Source organism: Macrobrachium nipponense, chromosome 32 (genome assembly GCF_015104395.2).
Source record: "Macrobrachium nipponense isolate FS-2020 chromosome 32, ASM1510439v2, whole genome shotgun sequence".
NCBI classification, from domain to species: domain Eukaryota; kingdom Metazoa; phylum Arthropoda; class Malacostraca; order Decapoda; family Palaemonidae; genus Macrobrachium; species Macrobrachium nipponense.
In genome coordinates, this window is record NC_061094.1 from 69,535,708 (window position 1) to 69,558,207 (window position 22,500).

A 22,500-nucleotide genomic window follows, 5' to 3' on the forward strand; every position below is an offset into this window, starting at 1 on the left:
TTACGATTCAGGAGTCCAGCGGCAGGAAACCTGCCGTTAAACTCTACGGGATTATCATCCGCATTTCACTAACTTCTCTCTTGAGCCAGAGAACAAAAACTGCTTTAGACACGAAGCTGATGCATTTCTCTCTCACAAAGTCCGAACATGGGTCAGTTATTGTCCAGTATTAACAAGGGAAAACAATAATGCAAATTATTATTATTATTATTATTAGTAGTAGTAGTAGTAGTAGTAGTAGTAGTCAGTAGTAGTAGTAGTTATAATAATAATTATAATTATTATTATTTATTATTATTATTATTATGAAGCAAAATAAGTAACAATGTATAAATATATCTATATACATACATACATCATAATATATATATATATATATATATATATATATATATATATATATATACAATATATATATATATATATATATATATATATATATATATACATAAATATATCCATATATATATATAGATAATATATATATATATATATATATTTATGAAAAGAATTTGAACTAATTCGCAAAGCAACTTTCCATCTTTAAAAGTATACTGACCATATAATTGAGGAAAGCAATTCAAAAAGCAAACGTAATTTTCTACCGACCCCCTAAAGACAAAAGACCAGAGACACACCCAACAATAAATAAAAATTCCTCACTGGAGACGATTAAGAGAGTAAACCCACACCCTTGGGAAACCCAACCCTTTTGCATTTACCTACCCAAACACCTTAGCCAAATCCCTGATTAACGCCTCCAACAAAAGACATCTCCCAAAGAATCTGGGGGTATATGAGATCCCATGCCAGGACTGTGACCAAATCTTTATATCGGATTTACAGCTAAATCACTTCCCCAGAGATTAATACAACACAAACGGTCAGTTAGGTATGGAACAACAGCAACTCGGCTATTTTCAACCATATAAATGAACATAACCATAGAATAAACTGGAATTTGTCACATGTAATTTATAGCAGCAACTGCCGGTACAAGAGTCAAATGATGGAATCGGCCTTAATAAAAGAGAAGCAGGTAATGAACATCTCAAAAGGCGCGTGATTTTCAGATGTCGTCGACGCAGTTTTTCATTCAACCAACGCTTAAGAAAGATTAAAGGAAGATTATCAGCGGGGGGTGACCTAAATTGGCTTACTTGTGGACGGATCTCTTGGGATAAATACCACCTTTTCTGTAAACTTTTCTCATTGATATACCTGAAGAGAGAGACAGCAGTCTCTGAAATAAAGTACTTTTCTCTCTACATTTTGGTGTTTTTATGGCTCCCTTTATTAGATATATATATATATATATATATATATATATATATATATATATATATATATATATATATATATATATATATGTGTGTTGTGTGTATATATATGTATATATATATATATATATATATATATATATATATAATATAATATAATATATGTATATATATGTACTATATATATATATATATATATACTATGAATTGGTGTGTATAAAGCAATCACGTTGGACTTTGATTTTTTTCCTGCACTTTAAAATTTCGCGATCTTGGCGAAGCTATTTCCCAAAAGCAAAATATGTAAATATGTCTGCACTCGTAAACTTATGCTATCACTTTCCTCAACTTTAAATTAATGTTCGTGGCAAAAAACGCAAGTTGTCATCAAATTAAATACAGGACTTCAAAAAATGTTCACATACACACACATAAACTCTCCCACAGACACACGGGCGGCACACACTTATATATATATATATATATATATATACTATATATATATATATATAATATATATATATATAAATACACATATAATAAAAAGGAGCCCATAACAACGCCAAAATATAGAATTTAACTACTATAAATTTTCAGAGACTACTGTCTCGCTCTCTTCATTACCTATCTGAAGAGAGAGACAGCAGTCTCTGAAATATAGTACTTTCTATATTTTGGCGTTTTTAAGGGCTCCTTTTATTAGATGGAGTTCTGTTGTAACAGAACATTTTTACCATTTCATATATATATATATATTATATATATATATATATTATATATATATAATATATATATATATTATATATATATACTACCTATTTAATATATATATATTATAATATATATATATATAAACAATATTTGGTAGTATACAATGCAATTGGGACAGACGCTCGCTCCATTAGCAAATGCAATAGGTGGCTAACGCAGTCCATTACTTGCATGGCACTGCACATATCTATAACCGTTACAATCCTTTTATGCTGCATTTCGGAGCATAAAACCTACAGAACAAGTGGGATTGAGAATCATCATTGAAGATTTAGTGTTTACATTTTGTAAATGCACATCAAATCTTGGGTACCAATCGCCATAATTAATATATTTATTTAACGCTTTTAACCTAATACTAATAGTTTTCCCTTGGGTCTGAATCGCAGTTCTTCTTGCAATATATCTTATTTTTTCCCCACCTCGCAAGTTTGTCTAATACTGAGGAATATATTTGCATAATTATATATTTAAAAAAAAGGGAAATAGATGAATACACATGAAAAATGCAAAAGAAATATAAGTCAAAATAGAAAGTAAATAATAATGATGGCTTCCATGGGAAAATACCACACACACACAAACAAAAAACTGTAAATTAAGACCTGACAGTTTAATTAACAGCAGTAACGTATTCAGGAGGGACACTGTGCACTGTAATGCTAATTCAAGTTGCCATTTATCACCGTTTAGGTTTGTCTATTTGCAATGTTTTTTTTCATGTATCTGTGTCAATTTACCTTTATTTATGTCATTTCTTTTCGTCCAATTTCCATTCTCTCTATCTCTTCTGCACTTCGGAATCTTGTTTTGCCTACCAATGCCCATTTTAGCTGGCCACAGATGAATTTAAAAACGCTAATAACAATTAGAGTAGTCAGGTTTACTTTTTAACCATACGAGTTAAGAATATAATAATATGAGTAAGCTAAATTTACGAAAGAAAATGTGAAAATGACTAGAATACTGCATATTCTTTAATAAATTCAATCAATAGTTGTTCAATAATAATAATAATAATAATAATAATAATAATAATAATAATAATAATAATAATAATAATAATAATAATAATAATAATAATGACAGAACTTTATATTTCTGAGTTTAAATTTAACTTTTTCATATTTCAGTTTAACTTCATTTCCTTTCTACACTAAACAGTTCATATTTCAGTTTAAATCTAACTATTCATTTTACAAAGCTTAGATTAGTCAGTCATTACCAAGAAATCGCTGTTTTAAGCACAATTCGAACGTGGATCCATCATTTGTCTCAAAATTAACATCGGTTTGTCTTTCTAAATCTAAAATAAATTGTTCACATTTTTGTAATTACTTTCTCCTTGATACGATTAAAATCACCACAATAAAATTGCTTATATTTCCCTTATTACTTTCACTGGATTAGTTACCAATCAGCGCAATAAAATCGTTTATATTTCCTTATTACTTTCACTAGATTAGTTTCCAATCACTACAATAAAATCGTTTATATTTCTCTTATTACTTTCACTGGATTAGTTTTCAATCACCACAATAAAACTGTTTATATATCTCTCATTACTTTCACTGGAGTCGACTCCAGATTACTTTCTCCTGGATTAGATACCAATCAACACAATAAAATGGTTTATATTTCTCTGATTACTTTCACTGGATTAAGTTTCAATCAAAACAATAAAATAGTTTATATTTCCCTTATTACTTTCTCCTAAATTCGATAGCAGTCACTACACAATAAAGTCCAGAGATTCCGTATAGATTCACGTTACCCAAATCCGTTTAAATTCGTCAGTCATTTACCTATGACTCAGCTATTTCCAGCGCATTTCCACCTTCCCCCAAAAACAGTGTATTGCAAATCGCCATAATCTACTTACACGGGCGAAATCAATACAGTAATGAAGTCAAAGTGATATGTTAATATTGTCCCCAAAGTCAATATAGCTGATCCACGGGACCGTACAGAGAGAGAGAGAGAGAGAGAGAGAGAGAGAGAGAGAGAGAGAGAGAGAGAGAGAGACCCTACAAACTGCATTCAATAATTCGAAAGCGCCGCTTTCAACATCTCTTGATAATATTGGTATTTTGACGCTGGTATAAATGAATACATCCATTGCCCAACCGATTCCAGTCTTGTATATGAACTCCACAGCTTACAAGATTCATCCATTTTTTTCATTATTGTTATCGTTAGATATTACACGAACAATGTAGGGCCGGCAAGCATCATGCAAATCGGTTTTTAATTATCTTAGCGATTTCAAAGGACATGCCGCGATATTGAATTTTGGGTTTGAGTCTCCGATCTCTGGAAATTAACAGAGATGAAAATCGCTCCGCCCTCTTTTTACCTTTGCGCGCGCGCGCGCAGGATTGGGAGCTGGAATATGATGTCGTTTATAGCGCGAGGGAGTCCTTAATTGTATTTTGTTCATTTAGAAGGCGGAGTTTATTTTCACTCTTGTGTGCGCGCCAGATTGTCTTCCTGCCTCCGCGTAACTAAATTGGAATTTCACCTTTTTTTTCGATTTCCTACACGTCATGCACAGGAAATACTAATTAGGAAAACATCGAACATGGCATCCCTAAAGTATTCATGACTAACTTTTACTGTGGAACAAAGGGTAAATAAAAAAGCTTAGTGGTGTGTAAAATTAGATCTGCCCACATACGAAAATGAAGCTTGAAGCTTGTTTGTAGACATCTTTGTAAATAAGTACACAAATTATAAACAGGTATAAGTTTAGGCGTTCCATTTCATGGCCAAAGAAATTCAATTCGAATAAAGATTGGAAAGTCGAAGACACCAGACAAGTTATGCCCATATTGAATAATAACGTAAAATGAAGAAATATCTCCCAGAAAAAAGATGAATGGTAAAATTATGTACGCTTGAGAGAGAGAGAGAGAGAGAGAGAGAGAGAGAGAGAGAGAGAGAGAGAGAGAGTCTACTCCACAGAGCCTCACCAACTTCAGCAAGCACGCCTTGCTTCGCGAACTATACTCATGGTTTACCCGCGTTCCTTTCAGGTGTAGCTACAATCCCTTTCATCTCTAACTTTGTCATCCGTTCCCTTTGTCTCTTTCCACTTGGCTGTCCAACTCCTCTAAGTCATAAAGCATTAAAACCACGAAGCGTACAAAGAGATAAAAACATATATTCTTTTACAAAGACCAGATGGTATCCATGGGCGCCGAACTGAATAACTTTGATCAATTTTCTACAATATTTACCCATATGAAGGAGATTATTCAATGAATACGTCTGTCAAACTTCGTCAAGATCCGTTCATCCGTTCTTGGGCTACCTTCTGAAATTACACACTTCTCAAACACACACACACACACACACACACACACATTTAATGAATATATCTGCCAAACTTCGTCAAGATCTGCTTCTCCATTCTTGAGCTACCTTCCGAAAATAAAAATCTTAACTTTCTTACAACCTATATCCCGCTTAGGTTGCTACTAATTTGTACTTGATTCCGACACACTTGATTCCAAGACTTTCTGCTTGGTGTAGAAAACTGGTGTTGAAAACTAATCAAAATTCAAAAAAACGTTGCACTCCTTCTTTGGGAATGTTTAATATTTCATTATGACAACCGTACCTTTATATACCTTATAATATAATTCTACAGTTATTTGATTATGACAACCGTTTCTCGATAACAAAATTGAATGTGCCTTTATATCTTATAATATAATTCTACAGTTATTTCATTATGACAACCGTTTTCCGATAACAAAATTGTACGTACCTTTATATACCTTATAATATTCTACAGTTATTTCATTATGACAACCGTTCCCGATAACAAAATCGTATGTACCTTTATAACTTATATTATAATCCCGTACAGTTAATTCATTATGACAACCGTTTTCTTCTCGATAACAAAATCGGGTACCGTTTACCTTTATATACCTTTAATAATATAACCTTCTTTTAGTTTATTTTCATTATGAAACCGTTGTCTCGATTTAACCAAAATTCGTACGGTAGCCTTTATATACTTTAATAATATAATTGTACCTGTTTATTTCATAATGACAACCGTTTTCCGATAACAAAATCGTAACGTACCATTTATATACCATTATAATAATTAAATTCTTTAGTTTAATTTCATTATGAAACCCGTTTCTCGATAACAAAATCGTACGTACCTTTATATACTTTATAAATATAATTCTTTAGTTATTTCCATTTTATGAAACCGTTTCTTCTCGATAACCAAAAATTCGTACGAACCTTTAATATATTTTTATAATATAAAATTCTTTAGTTATTTCATTATGAAACCGTTTCTTCGAATAACAAAAATGTACCGTACCTTTATAATACCCCTTATAATATAATTCTTTACTTATTTCATTATGACAACCATTCCCCGATAACAAAATCGTATGTACCTTTATAACTTATATTATAATCCTACAGATAATTCATTATGACAACCGTTTTTCGATAACAAAATCGTACGTACCATTATATACATTATAATAGAATTCTACAGTTATTTCATTATGCCAACCGTTCCCCGATAACGAAATAATCCTACAGTTAATGAATATCTATTCAAACGAAGCGAGTGGAAATGAATCACTCTTCGCCGAGACATGGAATTAATCACCGTGAAATATTATATATCGTTTAGGAATAACGGTATGAAATGCATCCTAATCACTTTGCATATTGAGTACTAATCCCCTCCGTCAGATTACTTCGTACTCGACCTCCCAACCTATCGGTATATGCAGTAAGCGAGTGAATGCCCAATTCCCCCTATCATACGAGAGACCTCGTGTAAATATGACATTACCCATAACGCCAAACTGCTATATATAGTTTAGACCACGTTCTAAAACTTGGCATACCAATCCCTTTTTCAAAATCGAACCGAGCTCTCTAATAATCTATTCTGCAAAGCGTCCCGCATAAGTCGTTATGTTGGGCATTTGGGCCCTCTTGGAACACCTGTGGCCACTTCTCGTGGAAATTGCAACTATCTAACATTTGCAAATCTCCCTTTGGGGGGAGGGGGCGGGACGGGAGGAATGAATCGACTTTAAATTCAAGGTTTGGGGATTTTGTTTCGCGTGGAAAGGACGTTTACGATACAGACCTTCGGGTGATAAAAAGTGTATCTCTCTCTCTCTCTCTCTCTCTCTCTCTCTCTCTCTCTCTCTCTCTCTCTCTCTCTCTCTCTCTCTCTCTCTCTCTCTCTCTGTGGGAGGCAGTTAGGCATTGCTTAACACATCACCTCTGGAAGCTATAAAGGGCAGTGATATAAGGTCTTTGATGCATGTCTATCTCATTAAAAAAAGAAAAAAATGTAAATTTTACTGAATACATCAAAGGTCGAGCAATCATGAAAGTTGAATACATATAAAAAGTCTTAAGATATAATAATAATAATAATAATAATAATAATAATAATAATAATAATAATAATAATAATAATAATAATAATAATAATAATAATAATAATAATAATAAAATCCTCATAGTAGCACGAGTCTTCAAATGGAGAAACATATCCACAGTTATGTAAATGCACATATATTTAAATTTAAAAACAGCAAGGCTAACTTTCGGGAATCTGTTCGGTTCCCCTTATCAATCTCAACTTAAATACATGTACATTTACATAACTGTGAATTTGTTTCTCCAATAATAATAATAATAATAATAATAATAATAATAATGATACATGTGATAATATGATAACAAATGATAAATCGGTAATATCCACACAGTTTCTGAAGAAGCAGAAAAAATAGTGTTCATAATAATGGTAATACCAGTAATGATATTGAGAATGGTAGCAAAAACAAATAAGAAAAAAAACATTATAAATTTGAACTACAAAATAAAAACCAGATTGCATACAATGGTAGCCAAAAACATTAAAAATGTGAACTGTTAAAAAAAACAGATTGTATACAATTAATTCTCAGCTGGGGACTTTTGTTGGTTACAGAGTCATCAGTCGATCTCACCACTCTGATAATAATCGCAGAGAAAGCAAGTGAAATTCCAAGCCGTCTCCGAAGGTCATCCTTGAATGAGGAATAGTGAAATCGAATAACGGTATCACTTAAGCGTTACTGTACCATGCCACCTTTAACAGAACAGCGTCTAGCTGAATTTCTACCGTACCTAATCTAAATACATATCCCTGACTTTGTAGAATTCTCTCTCGCACATATATTTTTCCCTCATTTCTGAGCAGCAGTAATTCACAATTGTAATGATCGTCTTACATGCTTTGACTTCCCCCTCGTCTATATTCAGCCTTTCCCCTCTCCCTGCCTCCTATTATTATTCTCTCTCTCTCTCTCTCTCTCTCTCTCTCTCTCTCTCTCTCTCTCCCTTCTACTAATTTCTCCCTGAACGTCTCCACGTTATAATGAGATGCCAGGTTATGCTGTAATGAGCAGCTAATTGTTTATCGATAAATGAGGCCAGAGAATACGAGAAAACGGCCAGTTTAAGCCAGATAGCGAATACTCGGTAAGAGATACCTTAACCAGCAATGTATAATGGCATAGCTAGCCAGTAATGCTTTATGGTACAGCTAACCAACAATGTATAAATACATAGCTTAATAAACGATGTGTAATGGCATAGCTAACCAGCAATGTATAATGGCATAGCTAGCCAGCAATGCTTTATGGTACAGCTAACCAACAATGTATAATGGCAAAGCTAGCTAACAAAGTATACAGGTATATCTTAACCAGCAATGTATAATGACCATGCTAACGAACAGTGTACAAAGGAATAGCTAACCAGCGATGCACAACGGCAATGACTACAAAGCAATGCTTTATTTTCATTTTTTCTTAATCACAGAATGAATATTGAAGTGTCACGCATTTTCTCTCTCCCAAGCAATAATATATCGTCCACTCCTGCGCTAATGAGGAGGACTTCCTGAGGATATGGTCATAAGTCGTGTTCCCCTTCCCCTTGGGATCGATTTTGGGTCGGGCGTCAATGAAGCGAGGACGGTATCCAACAGACCATGTGACATGACATATATATATATATATCTATAATATATATATATATATATATATATATATATGATGTGTATATGTATGTATATATGTATGTATGTATGTATGTATGTATGTATGCACGTGTATAATCATAGCAAACTGCAGAGAGTACAAACAGTAAAATAAGAAAAGACTTTTATCTATATTTTCTAATTTTTCCCACAGAAAAACTAATTTCTCAACATTTATTAACAGCAATAAGCACCAAAAAGTTATATTAATGCTAATGTCTTGAGTGTTATGTGTCTGAGCACGGTTACTCCATATATTGCACGTACATACTTACGCACCTGTACGGCGCAGAGGCAGAAACACAGACAAGCAAATGCGTAGGAGCGACAAAATGCAAATCATAACCATAAAAGTTAAATATCTATATTTCGCTAAATTCCAACCATTCGAAGCTGCCACCTGACATACCATGCGGTAAATTCATGGCAATCACTTACACTTTCATTGACATCCCAAAATTCTTTTTGGTTCTTCCCCTTAGCCCCCATTTTATTCATTTTTATTTATTCATGCATTTGGGGGGGGAGTGAAGGACGAAGAAGACACAGAAGGACTTGGAATTACCTGGAATTTCGAACATTTCAGAAATTCGAATTTGGAACACTCCTCCTGGCGGAAAAGGCAAACGGAGAAAGGAATGCACCGTCAACAATAAAAATAATAATAATAATAATAATAATAATAATAATAATAATAATAATAATAATAAATTTATGAACCCTTAGTAATGCATACAGTAGATCACTAGAGGTGCACTGACGGCACCACCACCCTACGGTGCCGAGATATAAAACGAAATCTTACATATCTTTTTCAAAGATGTTTTTCAAGCATTCATTCGTGTCCGTTTTCTCATGCAAATAATTGTTCTGAGCTTATTGCTGCCATTATTAGAGTACGTAAAACACTCTACTTTCGCCCATTATGATTTCATTACCCCTCAGATTATTACTATTAAAAGGAAGGCGATTAACCTGCCCAATGAGTCAGGCTTGACTCCCACAGGGGGACCGAAAAATTTCGGGAGAGAAAAAAAAAAACATATACCTATATACAATATATATAATGTATATGCATATATACATAAATACTTTCTCCCATTATGTTTTCATTATCTGTCAGAATAAAAATTCATGTTTACCGTTGCATATGTGCATTTCTACGCAAAAGTACGAAATCCAATACCGGACCCGACTGATACAGTAATTTACCGCTTTATGAAAAAACGACATATTCATATACGAAAGTATAAACACTGAGAGTCGCGACAATTACGACACGAGTTAGGAGAGAGGGGGGAGGGACGGAGGTCAAACCGAACGAAGATATAAGAGGGAAAGAAAAAAATGAGGGGGGAGGGGGGAACGGGAGTAAACCGAACGAAGATAATAAGAGGAAAAGAAAAAAATTACGATAACCAAACAGGCAAACATGGAATCTCAATCGAGAAAAACCAAATTGGAACCCACGAAAGAATTCGAGGACGAACGAAAAGATCTGGAATCGAATGCAAAAAATTTCTTTTTTTGTGTCTTTTTCATACCGAGGTCAATATATATATAATATATATATATATATATATATATATAATATATTATATATTACCAAGACATGGTCACGGCAACATGTCTTGGTTATAAGACGAAGGTACCTGGCATCTTCAGTGTTTCAATTTTGCTTCGTGGCTGCGTAAACTTTGTTCGTATAATCATTGCGTTTTATCTATTTCTTCGTTATTTAGAAAAATAGATATAAATACTATATATATATATGTATATATATATATATATATATATCAAAAATATATCTAGTATATGACTCAAGTATAAAATGTCCATTTAACACTCTGGTTCAAAGCTAATGACTATTATTTCGGTGGACTACCTTCCACCCTCATCAAGCAGTAATGTACATATAATGCTCTAAACCAGAGTGTTTTAACGGGATTTTTATACTTGAGGTGCATCCTGTTTTAACAGAAGAATTAATTGGTATGTATGTATGTATATATATATATATATATATATATATATATATATATATATATAGATATATATATATATATAATCGATACTTCCAGTAAATTAATTAAAAATATTCACGCACTGAGTTAATGATTTGCATAACTCTTGTTAAAACGACCGAGGCTACAGTGACTTGTTATTTGTGGGGGTGGGGGGGGGGGGGGGGAGTTATTATACTGACAAATAATTGCCATCTATCCCGTCCCATAATTTAACTGGAATCGTGTTGGATTGATGGATTGTCGGTGTAACCTTGATTAATTGATGATCAATATTGGATACGAAAAAAAATATATATATTTATAAAAAAAAAAAAAACCTCGGCCACATTTTGTGCAAAATAATAATGGCGATTGGAATGACATTACCCGACCTGTAATCTTTGTAATCTTTGTGATTTCACATCAATTTCATTTAAATTATGAGTATAATCTTTATTTCGAATTCACCCCTAGAAATTAACCCTTAACTTTTCTTCGGCACAATCGAGTTTTCTCTACAGCGTATACTAATCAAGACCACCGAAAATAGATCTCTATCTCTCGGTAATCTCGGTATAATGTTGTATGAGCGGCGGCTCGTGAAACTCTAACCACGCCCCGGTGGTGGCCTGGCCTATATCGTTGCCAGATGCTCGATTGTGACTGATTTTAACCCTAAATAAAAAAAAAAAAACGACTGAGGTTAGAGGGCTGCAATTTGGTGTGTTTAATGATTGGAGTGTTTGATGATTGGAGGGTGGATGATCAACTTAGCAATTTGCAGCACTCTAGCCTCAGTAGTGAGTTTTAAGTGCGGACAGAAGGAAGTGCGGACGGACAGACAAAGCCGGCACAGTAGTTTTCTTTTCAGGAAACTAATAAAAGCTGCCGGACTATTAATACATATGAAAAAATAATTAAATATAAACAAACAGAGGAAGAGCCAAGTTAAAATAATCTCGACTAAAAATTGTCAGCTAAGAAAAATAAATAAATAAATAAATAAAAGCTTCGTTACAGAATACCGAATGAAAACAACACTGTAAATATAAAGAGTTGGTTATTAAAATTGCCGAACATAACCTGTACGAAGCGAAATGGGAATCAATATGTTCAAGAAATCACAAATTTATAAACCAGCAGAATGCAACACGCAACGAGAGACTACAGCTCCGACCTATTATTATTATTATTATTATTATTATTATTATTATTATTATTATTATTATTATTATTATTATTATTATTATTATTATTATTATTATTATTATTATATGAGGTTCAAGAAGACTGATTATCACTCACTTCAGTTCCCATCAAAGTACGTTGGAATGTTGTCCACTGCCAAGCCACTTTTTTTTATAATGATAACCATATCAATTAGTCTCTTATGGAGTTGAGCTTATTTAGGCAGTAATATACTATTTTTTATAATCATGTTAGTCAATGATTTATCTATAACTAGTATGCATAATTTTTTATAGTCATATCAATCAGCCTCTTATTTTCCCAGGAGTTGAACTTATTTAGGCAGTAACATACTATTTTCTTTTCTTATAATCACGTCACTCAGTCACTGATTTATCTATAACTGGTATAAATAATTTTTTACAGCCATATCAATTAGCCTCTTATTTTCCCAGGAGTTGAACTTATTTAGGCAGTAATATACTTTTTTTATAATCATGTCAGTCACTGATTTATCCATAACTAGTATGCATAATTTTTTGATAGTCATATCAATTACTCTTATTTTCGCAGTAGTTGAGCTTATTTAGGCAGTAATATACTTTTCTCATAATCATGTCAATCAGTCACTGATTTATCTATAATTAGTATACAAAAGTCCCTCTTCAACATGAAGAAAACGAATCAGAGTACGCGCGTGGACACATTCTATAGTACTGTTCACCTCACAGCGTCACGAATTCACCTCGACGGGAGGACCCCATTCCTATCTATTCAAAAGCCCCTTCGCTACCTCCGAAAAAAGAAAAAAAAACTCAACATAATGTCCTAAGTCCCGCAAAACCGTCTTACCAGAAGCGATGCTAATTTCCAAGGGGCGGTCATCAGACAAAGTACCGAAATCGCTTGAATTGCGCGAAATCGTCGACCTATTGAAATTCGACTGAATTGTACAATTTAGGGCGAATTCATGTCCCCCCACAGCCAATGCAAATTGGTGGTGAAACGGGCACAACAGACACACACAGACATCACGGCAGGGGCATTTACATACTCGCATCAGGTCAATTATGGTAAATAACCCCTCTCGACCATAGCTGGTTCATTTAGTGCATTGTTATGGCTGTTATCAACATTAATACTTATGCTATAATTACGATTATCATTACCAATACTTGTATTATAATTACCGTGCGATTTAAATTACCAATACTTGTTTAATGATTATCATACGATTATCATTACAAATACTTGATGATAATCACCATACGATTATCATTACCAATACTTGTATGATAATTACCATATGATTATCATTACCAATACTTGTATTATGATCACCATACGATCATCATTACAAATACTTGTATTATAATCACCATATGATTATCATTACCAATACTTGTATTATAATCACCATATGATTATCATTACCACTACTTGTATTATAATCATCATATGATCATCATTACCACTACTTGTGTTATAATCACCATATGATTATCATTACCAATACTTGTATTATAATCACCGTACGATTATCATTACAAATACTTGGATGATAATCACCGTACGATTATCATTACTAATACTTGTATTATAATCACCATATGATTATCATTACCAATACTTGTATTATAATCACCATACGATTATCATTACCAATACTTGTGTTATAATCACCATACGATTATCATTACCAATACTTGTATTATAATCACCATATGATTATCATTATCAATACTTGTATTATAATCATCATATGACATCATTACCACTACTTGTATTATAATCACCATATGATTATCATTACCAATACTTGTATTATAATCACCATACGATTATCATACAAATACTTGGATGATAATCACGAACTATATCATTACTAATACTTGTATTATAATCACCATATGATTATCATTTACCAATACTTGTATTATAATCGCCATTCGATTATCATTACCAATACTTGTGTTATAATCACCATACGATCATCATTACCAATACTTGTATTATAATCACCATACGATTATCATTACCAATACTTGTATTATAATCACCATATGATCATCATTACCAATACTTGTATTATAATCACCATATGATCATCATTACCAGTACTTGTATTATAATCACCAAACGGATATCATTACCAATACTTGTCTTATAATCACCATATGGTTATCATTATAATAACCATACGATTATCATTACCACTACTTGTATTATAATCACCGTACGATTATCTACCAATACTTGTATTGGTATTCATCGCTACCATTCATCGTATAATATTGCCTTCCCCTGGGCGATGGAAAAATCGTAGGCTCTGTACCATGATCAGATCCTGCTGCAGTGTGGGATCTGCAGTGGGAGGTTGAAACCACCTTTCACTGCAAGCTTTGGTGTGCTTGTTCCATGTGAACAGGTTTCATCTACTGAAATAATAATAATAATCTTACTATAATGGGCGTTATGTCTCTCCGTCCGTCTGTCATTCAATCACAGTCAAACGGCTGGTCCGATGGGCAAGAAACTTGACAGGGTTATAGCGGGGACCCCTAAGATGATTTATAATGGGGTTTCATCCTGCCTCTCGCTCCAACCTCCCCTCTCCGAGGGGGGTGAGGATGAGAAGGGATTCCCTGAAACGGGACTGGTTATGCCCGTAGACTTAGTTACTTTATGAATTTATCGTACATAATTTCTGTATACAGATGTTTGCTAGTAATAATAATACTAATAATTTGTTGCAACATCGGCCTTTAATTACTTCTTCTCTCCCATTCATTTCGTTCCGTGAAAATTAATATTATCCCACCTGCCAAATAGGCGTAAAACACACGTTCGACTTTAGCTAGCGCGATGGTCAACCGTGCGCGCGCACGTCAAAAAATAGCGGTTAATCCCGGTCACCGTTAAGTGAGCTGCCCTTTTCAAAACAACGCCAGCCAGCAAGGTTTAACTGTGGGGAACAGGACATCGTCAATAATGTCGAATCTAATGATCTCCCATCAGGGACGAAAGGCAGGATTTAGGAATGGACAGCTCAAAATGCGAGAGATCTGGATAATTTTTTTTATTTTCTTTTGTAACTGGGTTTGAACCTGTCGCATCTCTAGCATACCCGAGTTCCACGCTTTTGTGTAGCTCCTCGTTGGACGGGTGGTTTACGTGCTCGCCTACCAATTCGACAGTCCCGAGTTCGATTCCCCGCCCTACCAACGCGGATTCAGAAGAATTTCTTACTGGTGATTAGAAATTAATTTCTCGATAGGGTGTGGTTCGGATCCCACAATAAGCTGGAGGTCCCCATTGCTAAGTAAACGATTGGTTCCTAGCCACGTACAAGTATCTAATCCTTCTGGCCAGCCCTAGGAAAGCTGTTCATCAGCTCAGTGGTCTGGTTTAAACTAAGATATACTTAACTTTTTCACGCTTTTGTATATAATTCTCTATTCTACCTTTACAAAGAGGAAAGGATAGCACAGGTCACCAACGCGAGGAAGTATTTGACATTATTGTGCAAGGGATCTTTAAGATCAAAGACTGGACGTGAACAGATACAAGAGACTGTTCTGAACAGTCTACAGCAGAGGATTTCGTAAATGCGATGGAATTACTATCTCAACTAAATAGTTACATTTCTGCGCTTTCATCCATCAAAACCTGAAGGATTGAAGCTTTACTAAAGGAGAATTATGTAGCCCTGAAATTCATATACCTGAAACGGCTGCAATTTGTTTGTTTGATGACTGGTCGGTGGATGACCAACATACCAATTTGCAGCCCTCTAGCCTCCTCAGATCTGAGGGCGGACAGTATAAGTGCGGACGGACAGAAATATAGCCATCTCAATATTTTTCTTTTACAGGAAAATAAAAATTTAAAAAAAAATATGAAACGTGGGAAAAATTAAAAACGAAAAATCGCGGAACACGACAGACATTATATTCGTCGTTTGATCTAAAAGAAATTCAAAAGTTCTCCATATAAAAACTAATAAAAATCTAAACAAATAATAAATAATAATAATAATAATAATCAATAATAATAATAATAATAATAATAATAATAATAATAATAATAATAATAATAATAATAATAATGTAATAGATAACTTTTTATCCATATTTGAAATCACCATCACACGCTGACGAATTAGACGGCTTCAAGCACTACCCATTCAAAGATTCAAAGCCCTTTTCCAGAACATAAATAGAATGTAATGGACATCGAATAACATCTGAAACCCCGTAATTGAGACACGAAAATGTCCTAATGAAAACATTCCAAAAACCAGAATCGCGTAAAAAAAAAAAAAATAAAATAAAATAATTAAAAATTCAAAGGTTCAAGGATGAAAAACAGGAATCAGAGAATTTGTAAAATGCTCATGAAAAAAACACACACACATTTTCAGTCTGCGAAAACAAATTTCGATTTTTCGTTCAAACGAACTGATGTGAAAGAGATTCGCGAGAATTACAGAGGAGACGAAAATAGAGAGAGAGCAAAAAAAAAAAAATTTCTTTTAATTGCGATGTCATCCAACAGCTGACCTTCGAGTTTGAAGAAATCAAAAAAAGCTTTTAAAAATACCTCTGCTACTGCGTCTCACTCACTTTCTATCAACATTCAATGCACTACTTTCTCCAAGTCTGGTCCTCTGACCTATGAAACAGAAACTGACAGTAGAAAGGTTTGAAAGGTGTAACAGGAGGAAAACCTCAAAGCAGTTGCACTATGAAACAATTGTTAGGAGAGGGTAGATAGCAGGGTGACGAAGGAGATTAGGAATGTAGAACTTTCCTTATATTTTCATTGCACTTCCTGAACCTCCTCGTCTGGTCGATGGTGCTGCTCAATTTCATATTGATCAAAGCTATTTATTTATCAGTGAACAAAATAACCTTAAAATCCGAGACTGGTCATCAAAAAACTTACCTTTTCTTAACAAGACTGAGACATTAACTTTGGGCTGTGCTTTACTTTCGTGTGTAACCTCAATGAATATGTCTGTCTGTCTGTCACGCAATTAGTTGACTGATACATTGTTCTGTGAAATACTGCTTGTACATATTTTATGTGTCTGTCTTTCGGGCCATTAGTTCACTGATTCACTGATCTGTGAAATATTACTTGTAAATATTTAATTTGTCTGTAATGTCTTGCACACGCTTGTCTGTCTGCAGCTTCAACATATATATATATATATATATATATATATATATTATATATATATATATATATATATATATATATTATATATTATATATATATATATATATATATATTCCTCCTGAATTAAAAAACTAAGGGGAGTAAGTGGTCGTCCAAAAAATTTAACATGGATGATGAAGATACGTACCTATGTGATGATAATGACGACCATGATGATGAGTCTGATGACCTGATGATGGGTATGATAATGCTAATGGAGACGGTGATCAGTATGATGACGAATATTATGATGAGTATGATGATAATAATGATGGTGGTGAGTGTGATGATGATGATGATGAGTATGATGATAATATTGATGCTGATGAGAATGATAATGATTATGATGATGAGTATGATGATGCTGATGAGTATGTTGATGAGTATAATAATGATGATGAGTATGATGATGTAGATGATCAGTATAATGATGAATATGATGAGGAGTATGATGATCATAATAATGATGGTAGTGAGTATGATAATGATCATGAGTATGATTATGATGAGTATGATGATAATGTTGATGACGAGAGATTAAAATAATCATGATCAAAATGATGATGATGATAATGTTGATGATGAGAGTATGACGATAATCATGATCAGGATCATGATCATAATGATACATACATAGATCAACAATCAAAAGTAGGGAAATTTTTTTTCGAATAAAGGATTATCATTACAAAACCGTAATATATTCATAGCATGTTTAGCAACCTATTTCCGAATAACAACAAAAACAAAAATAATCTCTTTAGAAATGCTGCCAAAAAGTTTGCGTAGAACCCAAAGCAAAAGAAAAATTTGTTCTGAACCGAACTTCCCCCAAAAACTGACCCGAGAAGGAAGCCAGGAAATAAAAAATGATAATTGAAAATCACTCCTGGGTTCACTTACCTCAAAAAAAAAAATAAATAAATAAAAAAATAAAAACTTTGGTAAATTGGATGCTTTAAAGTACAAATAAAAGTATACAAAAAAGGTTCACTGCTTTCACCAACATAAGTTCGTGAAATATGTCGTGGCCAAAGTTTACGTGAAAAGAGGAATTGGTGGAGAAGGTGAATAATAAAAATGCTGTTGAAAGGAAGAAGTATCTGGGTAATTTGAACAGACGAAGTTATGATAGAAAAGGATTTGACATAAACCTGAACAAAAATATATACACAAAAAAAGAATAATCTATAAGAAAAAGTCTTCCAATGGCCAAATTACCAAAATTCTAAGGCACTCTTATCAGTCAGCTACCAAAAACGTTATTCTTAAAAAAAAAAAAAAAAAAAAAAAAAAGTCAACAACCGTACAAGCTAACCTCAGGTACCCTTTGCTAAAAGTACACGAATGAAAAAATCATAGAGAACAATCTATAAAAAAAAAAAAAAGTCTTTCAAAGGGCCAAGGTGCCAATATATATACATATATATATATATATATATATATATATATATATATTATATATATATATTATATATATATATGCGTGTGTGTGTGTAATATATATACAATATATATATCACATCACCGTGATTCATATATACACAATAAGTTACAAATGGTCCTTTATAATATCTAATTCCCTCTATCTGCGTTGACATATATGAAAATATATTAATGCAGAGGTAGAGAAATTAGATATCAAAGGACATTTGTGGCTTAATGCATATAATATATATATATATATATATATATATATATATATATATATATAGATAGATAGATAGATAGATAGATAGATAGATAGATAGATAGATAGATATTTGAACAGAGATCCACGACTTATACATTTGTACGAGAGAAACTGCTGAAAATGGAGCTACTGACTTGAACTGTAAAAAATCGGGTACAATTGATTTACAACTTACATTAACATAGAAACAAAGACAATAACTCATTGATTTAGCAATAGCATCAAGTGCCCATGTCTCCCCGTATACGGAAATGGAATAAGCCATTGGTTTGGTCATACAGAAAAACTGATTCAACGAGTCAATATCTACCGTCCATTTCTCGAGAGGCTTTTTTTCATAAATATTTTCCTTCAAAATGGGGTTAATTAAGGAGGCTTTTTCCATAAATATTTTCCTTCAAAATGTGGTTAAGAGGCTTTTTTTCCTAAATATTTTCCTTCAAAATGTGGTTGAGGCTTTTTTTCCTATATATTTTCCTTCAAAATGTGGTTAGACTTTTTTTTCTTAAATAATTTCCGTTCAAAATGTGGTTAGAGACTTTTTTTTTTCTTAAATAATTTCCTTCAACATGTGGTTAAGAGGTTTTTCCGAATTATTTTCCTTCAAAATGAGGTTAATATACCTGAAAAACTATTACTATGAGACACAGGATGATAAAATGTACAATAAATTGCTAAGTACAGCTTCGGTTCAGACATGAAAGTATTAATATGTACACGATTGAAAACGAAATCATAAAAAAAAAGAGACCGTTTCATCTGTGTCAGGTAACATTACCACAATACCAACCACTGCGTCTATATTCGTTTGTTAATGGTTTCCAATATGTCATGCGTTAGCCAAATGCTACATTTTTACTACGAGTATTATCGTCACTGTTATAAAAAAAGAAAACTCAAAGTAAGCTCCTGTGTCACTACACAATATTGCATGTGTGTGTATGTGTATGTGTGTATCTGTGTGCGTGTGTGTATGTGATGGGAACCTCATTGATAACTATCGATTTGTGCCTCTTTTAATACTTGAAAAAAAGAGCAATTTACCTATAAATAATTTTATATTCAACTGGAAAAAAATAGATCGACAGGCTTCATTAATAGAGTTTTGGTACGAACTTCTACATCATTATTTTCTTGTATCTGAAAAGAATGTTCGTGGGCGTAGCAGATTATATACTTTTCAATGGCGTACTAGATGGTGAATAAGACGTACTTCACATTCTCGTGCTCCTCTCATTCGTCTTCTTACTCCTCCTCCTCTTCTCCTTTCTCTCTCTCTCTCTCTCTCTTTCTCCCCTCTTCTTGCTATCCTTCTCCGAAGACGAAATACAATACCTGAACACCGATATTTCACTGCAACTATGGAAGAATTTCGTGTTCCTCAAAGGGGTCCCACCGAACGAAGTAATCTTCAACATAGACGATTGTTTTAATACTTCAGATCTTTTGTCTTGACCTTTGTGGGAATAATGCTCTCTCTCTCTCTCCTCTCTCTCTCTCTCTCTCTCTCTCTCTCTCTCTCTCTCTCTTTTCCCATTCCCAAAATTGGGTTAATAATGATCGGGTATAACGCTAGAAAATATTATTCCTGGCCACCTTCCATCGGCTTTATTTCAGAAAAGGAACCTTCAGCTATCGTCTTTAGTGTTCTTGCCTCCAAGAGTCGCTGCTTGCTGCTGAGCTATATTTGCTGGCGGTCAGCATCCATGTTTTATCGGGGTTCCACGACGCTTGTAAACTGCGCAGTACCGAAGACCATTTTCGTGATGAATTTTCTGTAAGGCTACGTACCAATCTTCTAGTCGGTGGCTGGGATAGTAGATTCACATCAAGTGCAGTCCGATGTCTAGGCCAGTCCCTTACGACGCTCCTGATTGGCTGTTGATAAGCCAATCACAGGGCTGGAAACTCTCAGTCTCTCTCGAGAGAGTTCACATAGGCAGGGTGTATGTTCCACCTCTCCTGAGGGATACTTTTGAAAGCCGTATCCCTCAGGAGAGATGGAACATACATCCTGCCTATGTGAACTCTCTCGAGAGAGACTGGGAGTTTCCAGCCCTGTCATTGGCTTATCAACAGCCAATCAGGAGCGTCGTAAGGGACTGACCTAGACATCGGATGCACGGTTGATGTGAATTTACTATAGTATGGATGTTGACCTTTTTTAAGTTTAAGAAAGCCTGCAATATCTTATTATTGGCACAGTTACCTAAGTCATCGAATTTGGGGGTGGGTCTTGGTTTACTCGTCCTAATGTGGGCCATTACAAGGTCCAAAGAGTAGATTTTGGTGCAACCTAGAGAAAAAATTCACAGAGTAACCCCGTATGTTTTTTTTTATTTATTTATTTGTTTTTTTTTTTTTTTTAATGAAAATTTGGCCTATTGCTCCAGTGGTATCATTTCCATCACTGCCACTATTGACTGAATCTTAGTATACCTAAAGATGTGTATATAACATAGTGCCCCTGTGGTAACAAAACTCCCATTTGACCTGTGACCTCTAAGCACGACCTTAACCTTGACCTCGACCGTACTCTGCACGCTGGTTTCGTGCACGGTCCAAAAGTTAAGTAATTTATCTAATAACATATATATAATTCTATTCTAAGCAATGGTTTGAAATTTTTATATATATTCATCACATTTCCAAAAAAAACTGATTACCTAAAAAAAAAAATCCAAAAAAGCTAGCTTACAAAAAATACAAAAAATAAAAAAATTTAGCTGAACTTCAAGAGCTACATTTATTGCAATGATTACCTACAAAACAAAAAAACACGTCACCAAGCTTACAAAAAATAAAAAAAAATAAAAACATTTCACTGAACTTCATCTCTCAAGAGCCGCATTTATTGCAAAACAACGCATACCCATGCAAAGTGCATTTCCTTCGTGACATCGGGAAGTAATACCCTACCTGGTGCCCTTTGTGCACGAAATATTTCCCTGAAATATTTTCTCCTCCCTACGGACCTGTCCAATATTCTGACAGTCCAAATTTGCAAAGGAGCCAAACAAATTCCATCATAATAATATTTTGCTTGTCATAACAGTTTCTTTTTTTTTTTCCTGCGTTCTCTTTGATGTGGTGTTTGACCTTATATTATTGGTCTTGTGTTAACGTGCGATTTCATTCATTGTCGAAAACCTTTCTCTCTCTCTCTCTCTCTCTCTCTCTCTCTCTCTCTCTCTCTCTCTCTCTCTCTCTCTCTCTCTCTACCTTTAAAATTAGCATAAGGTGTCA

General features: G+C 33.8%; 2 protein-coding genes across 2 annotated transcripts in view; one reads left to right on the forward strand and one right to left on the reverse strand.

The window, feature by feature from the left end:
* The window catches only part of LOC135207458 (putative neural-cadherin 2), a 1,036,792-nt gene that overhangs the window by 886,146 nt on the left and 128,146 nt on the right, over positions 1-22,500 (reverse strand).
* LOC135207460 (prostatic spermine-binding protein-like) lies at positions 14,863-18,107 on the forward strand. The gene is made up of 2 exons (XM_064239185.1): positions 14,863-14,962; positions 17,782-18,107. The coding sequence occupies exons 1-2, from the start codon at positions 14,863-14,865 to the stop codon at positions 18,105-18,107; spliced, it is 426 nt and encodes a 141-aa protein (XP_064095255.1).